The sequence below is a fragment of the Porcisia hertigi genome, chromosome 31 (genome assembly GCF_017918235.1).
Source record: "Porcisia hertigi strain C119 chromosome 31, whole genome shotgun sequence".
NCBI lineage: Eukaryota > Euglenozoa > Kinetoplastea > Trypanosomatida > Trypanosomatidae > Porcisia > Porcisia hertigi.
The window spans coordinates 1,706,797-1,717,953 of NC_090590.1; the positions used below are offsets into that span (position 1 = coordinate 1,706,797).

General features: G+C 54.3%; 3 protein-coding genes across 3 annotated transcripts; all 3 read right to left on the minus strand.

Moving 5' to 3' along the window:
• Nucleotides 1-2,189: 2,189 nt before the first annotated feature.
• Nucleotides 2,190-3,278, minus strand: JKF63_03973 (uncharacterized protein; the record flags this gene model as incomplete). The annotated part of the gene is made up of 1 exon (XM_067899969.1): nt 2,190-3,278. One exon carries the CDS (start codon nt 3,276-3,278, stop codon nt 2,190-2,192), a length of 1,089 nt encoding a protein of 362 aa, XP_067755175.1.
• A 991-nt stretch (nt 3,279-4,269) lies between these two features.
• Nucleotides 4,270-5,829, minus strand: JKF63_03974 (uncharacterized protein; the record flags this gene model as incomplete). Its single annotated transcript, XM_067899970.1, has 1 exon — nt 4,270-5,829. The coding sequence occupies one exon, from the start codon at nt 5,827-5,829 to the stop codon at nt 4,270-4,272; it is 1,560 nt and encodes a 519-aa protein (XP_067755176.1).
• Nucleotides 5,830-7,108: 1,279 nt separating this feature from the next.
• Nucleotides 7,109-8,872, minus strand: JKF63_03975 (uncharacterized protein; the record flags this gene model as incomplete). Its single annotated transcript, XM_067899971.1, has 1 exon — nt 7,109-8,872. One exon carries the CDS (start codon nt 8,870-8,872, stop codon nt 7,109-7,111), a length of 1,764 nt encoding a protein of 587 aa, XP_067755177.1.
• Nucleotides 8,873-11,157: the final 2,285 nt, after the last annotated feature.

The window sequence follows — 11,157 nt, forward strand, 5'->3', positions numbered from 1 at the left end:
CGGGAGATGAAGCAAACAAGAGAATCGAATTGCCGACTTGTTGCCTGAGAAAAAGAGTAATAGAGCAACACACACAGACGGGGTGCGGGGGGAGAGAGGGGAGAGGGGGGAGAGAGGGTGGAGGGAGGGAGGAGAGAGGGCCGCGGCTTGCTTTGCGCATGCTACACAGTGTAGTGTGGAACCCGTAACTGAGTTCACAGAAATGTGGTGGCCCTACTTTGTGGTGATGCATACGTACACACACACACACACACAGACACACAGACAGACAGACAGACGGACAGACAGACGGAGAGAGGAAAAGGGGGGATCGAGGGCGCTCTCTTTACTCTGTTTCCTGGGGGGACCACGATTCATTATTATTTTATTTGTATCTTTCATTTGAAGAGGACTTTGTGAGAGAATGAGAAGTAACACCGAACCTGAAAAAGAGAGGAGATGCACGTGGCCCAAATAAGCAAAATGTGCCATGAGAGGTAAAACAAACTGCAGCCAGCAGAAAAAGAAAAACAAATGATCCACACATATGCGCATGTATATGTATGTATATATGTATGTGTGTGTATGTATATATATATATATATGAGGGAGGAGGGGAGCTCCTATTTGCACATCAGCACCTGACACACGCCCTCCTACGTCATCCCTCCCACCCCCCCCCCCCGCCGCCTCGGAGGACACACACACACACACAAATCTAAAGATACAGACTAAACACCGCTTCTTTATAAGCCCCGCGAACAGACTCGAGCCAACGGTACTCACCATCTAGAAGCAAAGGGGGTCGAAAAGTAAAAAGAAAGAAGCGCAAGACAAGCGAAGGTCGCGAGCGGCCACGAACATCGCCACCCCCTCCCCCGCCTACTCCTCCCTCCTTGAAAAAAAAAGGAAAAAGGCAACAAAAAAATATGGCTCATAGAGAGACATCCGATCCCCCGTCCTCTCTCACTTCACATCATTTCTTTATTTTTTCTTTGGAGGGGGGAATGTCAGAAGGGGAAAGGGAGGGCGGGGCAAAGGTGGAAGAGTGGAAGAGTGGAAAGGGGGGGAGGGGGAGGAGGGGAGGGGGGGGACTGGAGGTCTTTGAGGGGAACAACACGCACATCCCCGCTTCTGCCTTTCCGTGCTTCTGCTGACTTTGCGTTTGTGTTTTGGCGCTAGAGGGGGAAAGGGGGACAAAATCCGGAGGTCACCGCTTATGCAGCTTCGCACGACAGGGCGGGGCAAGGCAGAACGGAGGGGAGGAGAGAGTGGCATTTTCAGAACGCAGCGCCGCAGAGTGACAGGCATCACCTTCTTGTTGCTTTTCTCACACAAGTAAAACTACCACGGACAGCACACACACACACACACTATCATCTGCCAGGAACATCCTTGACAGATCCAAAAATAAGAAGAACTGAAAAAAAAAACGAGCGCCGCACGACGGGGTTGCAGCGAAGAGAAGGAAGGGGAGGGGAGGGGAGGGGAGGAGAGAGAGGGGGCTCTGCTTTACTCTATGCAACAAAACTGATACTAAACATTGTGGGCTAAGGACAAGCTCTAAAGCGTGCAGGACTCGGAAAAAAAAAAAAGAGGGGAACACAACGATGCCCATTTTTTTCCTTTCAAGGCCGATCGAATGCCAACAGTAATTTAGAGAGAGGTAAACAAAAAAAGGGAAGGCGCACACCGCGCGAGTGCAGACACCGCTCCTACTCTCACTTCGCTACCTTCACCCGCCCGCGCCGATATAAATACAGAGCCATTAGAGGAAGGTGCGGTGCCGGCTGTTTTTTCGAAGCAAAGCACGAAAAAAAAAAAAAGGAAGCCATAAGCATCGAATTTTTTTGTTGGGCAGACACACACAGAAAAAAAAGCCGACGGAGAAGCATGCGTGCATCTGTCACGGTGTGGGCTGCGAGTGGAAGCCAAGGGATTGCGAAGCTGGGGGACATGGAATAAGAAACATAAAGTGCGCATCCGTATCGGTGGATGGCAGAAGACCAACCAGAACAACCGAGCACAGTTACAAGGGGAGAGAAAAAAAAGAACCCAAGTGCACACACAGAAAAAACACTGCGACATCCTCAGCAACAGGGAGAGAGAGAGGCGGAAACAAACAGATATGCCCTTAGCACGAGAAACTCAGTAGAACACAAAAACCACAGATCACTCGCTGGCCACTGCGTCATCTCCCCTCCAGTCCTCTAGCTCATATAGTCGTCTAGCTCGAACAGCGGCACCAGTTGCTTCACGCTGCACATGAGGTTCTCATCCACGCAAACGAATGCCCCGTAGTTGTTGAACTCACCACAGTAGTTGGGGGCTGAAAAAACGGTGAGCAGCCGACGCTTCGCGAAAAACTTGTAACCCTCCTCCGCCACCTGATGTGCGCGGCAGATCAAGTCGAGGTCGAGCGCATTAGTAAAATTCACTACAACGTCCTCACCAAAGGTCCACGACACGCCACGGTCGTTCTCGCCAAAGCCACTGATGGGTTCATCGGCGGGGTCCGACCAAAGCAGGTCGCAGATGAGACCGCTATCCGGCACATCGGATGGCCGAAGGATGCGACGGATTTGATCTAAGCTGTACAGTTCAGGACTGAGGCCTCCGTGCATGCACAGAATGCGTCCGTCAACGAGACCTGCCACTGGCATGCAATTGAAGGTGTCAGTGAAGAGCTTCCATAGCCTAACGCTGTAACGGCGCTTGCACTCGTCAAAGAAACCGTAGATGCGATTGATGCTGCTGCTCTCATGGTTACCACGGAGGAGGAAAAAATTGTCGGGAAAATACAGTTTGTACGCGAGTAGCAGACAGACAGTCTCTAAGGACTGCTCACCTCGATCAACGTAGTCGCCTAGGAAAATGTAGTTACTATCCGGGGGGTAGCCGCCCATCTCGAAGAGGCGCAGCAAATCACTATACTGCCCGTGCACGTCACCGCACAGGTTCACTGGAGCCCGGATCTCGATCAGCATTGGTTGCGACATGAACAACTTGCGCGATTCCAGCACGAGGTAAACAACCTCCTCCTCCGTCATTCCCCCATCTGCAACCCCCAGAGGGGCAGAGAAGTCGCCACCGTTGCTGCATTGAGAATAACCGGCCCGGGTGGGCACACCGGTCTTGAGGGCCGCAGTCGCCGCCTCTGCCTGAAAGGCCTGCAGGCGTGACTGTCTTACAAAGGAAGAGGAAGCCCCACCCGTCTCCTGATTTGGTGCGGCCTTGTTGTGGACTGGGTTCAGCAGTAATTTGTCAATGATGACCTCCACTTTCGAACGTTCAAACATTGTCGCGCAGCTAGAGTTTGAATTATGACGTCGAAAACGTGTTTTTTTTCTTTTTTTACTTGCTAAGTTTTTTTATTCGCACGTCAGCGGGTGGGGCAACTTTCCAATGAATACAGTCACCTGTACAGACACAGAAGAGGGGAGGGAGGAGGGAGGGAGGGAAGGGAGTGGAGGGGGGGAAGGGAGGGGATGAAGGGGGGTGGAGGAAGAAAAACGCGTCAAGGCGTGTATGACACACTATAAAACCTGCAAGAGCCGGTGTGCATGTACTGTGCAAGTGTGTGTGTTGCAGGTTACAGGTAGAGTGAAAGGAAGAACGGGAATAGAAATCAAAATGCAGTGGAGTTGGGGAAGGAGAGGGAGTAGTGCCGGTAAATCTGGAAAGCAAATGCCCACATAGATCGTGGGCCCTGCAAAGCCTCATTGAGCTGTAGCGTCACCCCGTCCCTCTCTCCTCCCCCCCCCCTCCCTGCCCGCCATCCTCTTGACAGCGACTTGCGCAGAAATGCGCCACGACAGTAAGAGTCGTGTCTTTGCCCGTACATTTCAAAAATGAAATAGAAAAACATGAGCAGTGTGAAGGGAAGGGGAATTTTTTATATTTGGGAGGGAGGGGGTGCTTTGTGCAAAAAGTGGGCCAGGCAACAGCTCAACTCCCCACACACACACACCCACCCCCGGCCGTCCTCCTCGCAAACCCACAGTATTATAGAACATCTACGAAGGACACAACAGTCTTCTCCCTCCCAGACACACAGCTCGAGAATGGGAAACAAAATTTAAATGCGGACATTGATCCCGATCCTTTGTTGCCGTTGCGGGCGAATCACGACACGCAAAGCAGAGCACAAATTAGGCCTGGAGTGAAGCAGGGGCTCGCTTCTCTGCAGCACACCACTGGTCTTTCTTCCGCATAGAGACATTCGCTGTCCCTCGTGCGCTCCCCCCACTTCCTAACCCCCACCCCACCACCACCCCTCCTCGCCACGCCTCACTTCATTTTGTCATCAGGGGCCCAAGTCTTAATAGAAACGCCATCCACCACGTCTGAGCGCAAAGCGCTTCGACCGACCAGCATCGCAGCGCAGTCTGTCAGCCCTGACACAAGGGAGGGGTAGGCAGGATTGTGCTTCAGCATCGTGTATACGGACTCCTTGTTGCGGATCGGCAACGAGGCCACCTCCACGACGGAGCCCGCATGCGGCCCCACCGCGCGTACACCCAGGACTCGCTTCTCACGATTATTCGTTACAATCATCTTCACAAACCCGTCCTTCACCCCCATTACGACGGAGCGGAGGAGGTGCTTGTATTCGATCTTAGCCACCATGTAGCCAATGCCCTCCTCACGACACTGTTGCTCGTTGAGGCCGATGGCCGCAACCTCGTTCTCCAGAAACATGTTGGTCGCAATGTTCGTCAGCACAGTCGGGCTGACAGCCAGCTTGGGAGTGGAGCCAAACATCGTGTCAACCACCGCCCGCCCAGCCGTGAGAGCAGTGCCAACTGTCCTCTGGGACCCCGTCGCGTCCCCAATACAGTATATGTGCTTGTACGGCTTGCAGCGGTTGTAGAAATCGCAGTGCAGGATCCCATTTTCGACCTGCATCTTCGTATTCTCTAAGCCCAGGGTCTCAAGGTTGGGCCGGCGTCCGACCGCCACCATGGCCCGCTCGACGTTGTACGTCTCAATGTCGCCGGTCCAAATATTCCGTACTGAGTACTGGCAGTCCGCCTCGCACGCCTCCAGGTCAAAGAGTCGGCAATCGTGGTGGATGACGACACCGCGACGGATCAGGTGACGCTGCACATACATCGCAACGTCCTCATCCTCATTTGGCAAAATACGAGCGGCCTTGTCGACTAGGTAGACCTTTGTGCGGCCCAGCTTAGCGAACATCGACGCCACCTCGCACCCTGTTGCCCCTGCACCGACCACCACCATACTTGCCGGTATCGGTAGATGGAAGAGATCGGTGGAGTTTACGGTTCTGGTGCGATCGCACTTGGCTAAGGCATGGCTGCGCGGACTGGAGCCGGTGGCAATGACAATGTTATCGGCTTGAATAGAGCGATACTCACCGGTGCCCTCCGTGTGAATGTCGACTTCGTTGGGCGTAGCGAACGCCGCCTTCCCCTCAATGAGCTGCACGCCGGTTGCCTTCAACAGGGCGCGATACTCACGCTCCTTTTCCGCGCACGTCTTCTGGAGAAACTGCGTGATGCGCTCACTGGGGATGCCGCTAACAATGCTGCGGGTCTGTTGTGGGTCGAGCAGTTCTCGTGCGAATTCCGGGCCAGTCAGGGAAGCCGCAAAGTCGGCTATTTCCCAGAACATTTTGGATGGCACGGTGCCACTCCACAGGTCCGCGCCACCGACATGTCGAGCCTCGATGATACAGACGGATTTCCCGTAGTCGACGGCGCGCATCGCCGCCGCAATGCCGGCGGGGCCGCCTCCAATTATGCAGACATCGACTCGTGGGAAAGCACCGGCACTTCGCAGCACCGGAAAAGGTACATTGAAAAGGACAGAGGTCCGAAGAAGCATCGTGCTTTGTTGCTGTGGTGGGTGAGTGTGTGAGTCGGTGGGAGTTGGGAGGGAGGGAGGAGTGAGATGGTCGCAGCATTGCGAACCAAGCCCGGCAGGGAAACCGCAACGACCACGAGCTTGGTGTGGAGGGGTGGAGAGGGCATTCGCGAAACCTTGGAGACCTCTGAAACTGATTTCTTACTAGTACCCCAGACTCCTCTATTCTGCCGCGCAAATGCATATGTGCCAAGCTTGCCACTGCACAGCTGGACTGTCACAAGCCCACGGCGCGCAGCGAGGGCCGCCGTACACACACGCCTCGCAGGGCGATGTGCACTCGATAGTCTGAGCACAACATCGGCCCCCAACTCGACGCTACGCTCCTTCGCGGATCGCCCGCCAACAGTCGCTCCCGCTATTCTGGCCGTAGCCACGTGGTGCATCTCTCGGGGTGGCCAAGGCCCCTCACACCACACTAGGCAGTGAGAGCCGGGTGAGGTGCGCTCGGGCAACCTAGCCACTCTGCGCACCACGTGGCTGGTACAGACACGCTCGCCCTCGCAGATCGCCCCGACGCAGCGCTGTCCAGAGTCCCGCTGCAGACACCAATAGGAGCTCACGGCTCTGATTTCACTACGCAGTAGATCATCCACCCTGGTCACACACGGAAGTGGTTCGGCATCGGGCGGTGGATATGAGACTGGATGGCCTCCCCCGCACACGGTCGAGGCGCTGAACACTCCGCTCCCTCCCACACGATCGCCTGCCACACACTGGGGGGGGGGGGGGATGTGCCGCTACTCATCCGCCCGCCGCGGGTCGTCGAGAGCGTAACCAACGTCCAGCAAGAAAAAACAAAACACCACTCAAAAAAAAATCGCCACCCCTATCGTGTAAACCGAAGATATATAGAGGGGGAGGAGAACTAGTGCTGCTCACCCCCGCATGCATGTCTCGAGTTGGTGTTTCCTTCCAAGTAATTCAAAGAGTAGACCGCGAACCTCGGAGTGCCTCCAAACACGCTACGAGGCGCCCCTGAGTAATAGGCAGAAAATGCCCATCGTTGCGAAGCAATACATATACATATATATACATGTATATATAGATAGCTAGATAGATGCGCGCGGGGGGAGGGGGCCCTCTTCAAACACACGTTCACACACACAAACACACATAACCTCACAGGGCTACCTTATAGAGATGCTTAATCGGAGGTAGAAAAGGAAAACAACTAAACACAAGCTCCAAGGGAGAGGGGAAGGGAGAGGGGGGGGACGGCTGAAGAAGTGCCGGAGAATTAGTCTTCGGCAGAGACATTCGCATTGGAGCGGCTTGTCGCGTTACCCGTAGCCTCCGTTGTAGCGGGTGCTGCGCCACACCGCTGCGCCGGTCGCTCACCAATGTGCTTCACACACAACTGCTTCGGTTCACCGGCGGCGCCTTTACCTTTGTAGACTATCCCCCTACCCATGTCAGCCGGGGCCCACTTTGTCAGCTTGACACCGCACGCCGGCTTCGCATGCGGGTGTGCTGGACGGTCTAGGATGCAGCGCAGGCACTCCTGAAAAGCCTGCGAGACGGCTGGATATGCGGTCAGACGTCCGGCGAGGTCGAAGACGGTCTGGCGATTTTGAATGGCTAATGAGGCAATATCTACGAGCGTGCTTGCGTTCATGCCCACTGCCCGCACGCCAAGGATGCGCTGCTCGGGGTCGTCGGTGACGATAATCTTCACGAAACCTTGCGTGTTGGCAGCAGCCACAGCACGGCTCACCACCTCGTAACTGTAACGTGCGGCAACGTAGGCAATGCCCTTCTTCCGACATTGCGACTCGTTGTACCCAACGGATGCGACAGCGCGACTCAGGAAAGCTATGCTAGACATGGTCTCTGTTAAGTTCGGTATCACCCGTGGCACGGTACCGTAGATGTAGTCCACGGCAAGCTTTGCCTGAGTCTCGGCCATACTGACAAGCTGCATGCGCGTAGCAGCATCACCAACGGCAAAGATGTGTGGTGTGCCAACACACTGTCCAAACTCATTCACGTGGAGATGATTGCCGCGTGTCTTGAGAGTGGTGTTCTCGATCCCGAGGTTGGAGTAGTCTGGAACACGGCCGACAGAGATGAGCGCACGATCAACTTGAAACGTTGTCAGCTTCCGCGTGGAGCGATCCATCACAGTGTACTGAACGCCGGACTGCGACGCGGGGTTCGCCGGGTGCCGCGCCTGCGCTTCCTCGTCCGTCTCCTCCCACGGCTGCATGTCATACAGGTCGGAGTTGTGGTGGACAACCACGCCGGCGCGAGTCATGCCCTCCTCAATTATGTGCACAATGTCAGGGTCCTCCGACGGCAGGATGTGCGACGCCTTGTCAATGATAGATACCTTCGTCTTGCCAAGACCAGCGATGATGTTGGCGAACTCGCAGCCAATGATGCCGGCACCCACTATCACCAGGCTCCTCGGCAGTGGTGCTTGCATGATGTGGTCGGAGGTCATGACCAACTTTCCGTCCGCTTCCACGAAAGGGTGCGCCCGTGGCTTCGACCCGGTAGCGATGATGAAGTAGTCTGCCGTGATGCTTCGGTAGACCTTGGTCAGCTGGTTGTGGCACTGGATCTCGTTGTTGCTGCTAAAGGTCGCCTTACCAAACACGAGTTCCACATTCGGTGAAGCCTTGAGCGCGGCCCGAATCTGCTCCTCACGGATGTGGCTAACTCTTTGCATGGACCGCCGCATCTTCACCTCGTCCATCTCAAAGTAGTTGTCGAGACTGTCGCCGTAGAGGCGTACAGCCGCTTTGCCGCTCAGCTTAGACATGGCGTTGGAGTACTCCCACATTGTCTTTGACTGCAATGCCCCGTTCCATAAGTCACAGCCGCCCAGTCGTGTCTTCTCCACTATGCAGACGCGCTTGTTGTAGTCAACCGCCCGCAGTGCCGCCGCAACGCCGGCAGGACCGCTGCCAATAATACAAACATCGAAGTGCGTCTTGTCCCGCGAGGCAGCTGTCCACCCACGAGGACGGGTGAATGTGCAGAATGTAAGACGCAGCATGGCAAAGAGAGAGAGAGAGAGCAGAGCAGAGCAAACTATAGGGAGGGGGAGAGAAGAGGGCTGCACCGTCACATCAACCAAAAGCAAACAAAAAGACGCCAATTGACAGGAGACTCAAACGGCTTCACCATGACGGGGGAGGGGGGCAGAGGGGGGAGAGAGGGGGGGATAAAAGGGGGGATAAACGAGATGAAAGAAACCTCAACGTTTCAATGGGATGAGACTATACAAGGGTGACGACGTGCGCTGTGATTAAGGCGGTTCTCTTGTGTCGTCTGACAGGGGGCGGCCTCGACCAGCACCACGGAAAAGCTTGACGAGCTTGATTTTCTTTAAAACGCTTTTTTTCTTAGAGGGTAAAGATAGAAACAGGGGAGGAGGGGAGGGGCGACTCTTACTCAGAAGAGAGGTACTTCGCTCTCACCGTCTACAAAAAATATATATAAGTGAGGTTGGATGCGGTGCGCGGAATGGATATGGGGATAAAGGCAGAAGAAGTGAAGATGTCTGTGCGCGAAGAGTTGTACCCGCGGCGCTCCGCGATTACAGCCGAAGAAAAAAAAAAGTGAAGAGCGTGAGGAGCTCTTCGCGCGCCGTTCGAATGAAAGAAAAACACCGGGAGGTCGTGAGAGATGGAATAGAAAATTGAAAGGGAGGGAAGAGAAACAAAAAGCGCACGTGTGACCTCGGGCATTGTGGAAAGGCGGCTGGCAAGCGGGGAGATCACACGCGAGGAGTCCATGTGAACACTGCCGCACCCAAGCTGATTCCGTCGCTGTCGAGGGAAAAGCGAGGGACCACATGCGTTGGAATTCTGCGGGGAGAGAGAACCTACAAGGATGGTTCCCCATAATGCGCCTCCGGCGGCAAAGCCTGCGGGGGGGGGGGGGGTGCGCCGATCAGCCTCATTGGTTGGTTTCATTTCACGCAAGGCGATACCAGCAACGTGCATCGCCGTGGAAGGAAAAAAAGGTGGGAGGAGAAAGCAGCAAGCATGCCTGCCAAGCAAGAGCACTCCCACAATGGAGCATTGTCGCACACGTACCCAAGCAAGTCTACGAGCACAGCCACTATACAAGCCAAAATACAGCACAGCGGGTAAACAAACAAAAAAAACATACGTTCGCACAAAAAGGTGAGCTGGAAGGAACACAACACAACACAACAAAACAAAACACGACACATATATAGATGTATAGATGAGTATATATATATATATATATATGTCGATGTATGTTCACATGTAAAAAAGGGGGGAGACGACAATGCAGTAGGCGAGTAAAATATCTCTCCTAATGAACTACTTGTGTGAACTACTCCCCCCTCCGCCAAAAAAAAAGAAAAATGGTGGTCGCACGTTTTCACGAGGGGAAACGATAAAGGCGAAAAAACGCCTCTGTGTAACAAACAGAGAAACAGAGCAACACACACACACACACACACACACTCACGCAGCTCCCGCCCTTCCACCTTCTCGGAGGTCGATTCCGGAGACGTTGGGGCCCTTGGGAGAGAGACATGAGAAGACTTATTCAGAAAAAAAGAAATGTTTATTTTTCGCCCTTTCCAACACAAAAGTCTCAGACACACGCGCGAGAAAGGGAAAACTTCTGAGATAAGCGAAGCAAAAATAAAAAAGAAAAATGGGATCGGCAACACAAAGTCGGTGAGTACACTACGCGAGCTCCACCGTCGTCAGGAGGCTCCGATACCTCATGTGCGCCTGTGTGTATGCGGGCGGGGAGGGGGAGGAGTAAAGGCAAATAAACAACCCTCCCAGTGCGCAAACTTGGAGTAGAGTATAAAAAACAAGGGGAAAAGGAACCACCAAGATGGGGGAGGGAGGGGAGGAGGGGGGGCACAAACTGAAGCAACGCCGCACACCCTCACGAAGCAGTAAAAAAAATGAGGAGGCCGAACCTCCCCCCCCCTTTGAAAAAAAAAAGGACAAACGAAACCCATAACAATAACGTAAAGAACAAGCAAAAAAAGGGGGGGACGCACTGCGCAGTGGACAGAGGCGGTGTAAAAATAAGCGAGGTACAGAGAGAAAGCGAGAGGATCTCTCTTGCCGCTGTTTTTTATGACCGCTTCAGATCCATCCCTTCTGTCGTGCAAATGCATATGTGCCAAGCTTGCCACTGCACAGCTGGACTGTCACAAGCCCACGGCGCGCAGCGAGGGCCGCCGTACATACACGCCTCGCAGGGCGATGTGCACTCGATAGTCTGAGCACAGCATCGGCCTCCAACTCGACGCTACGCTCCTTCGCGGATCGCCCGCCA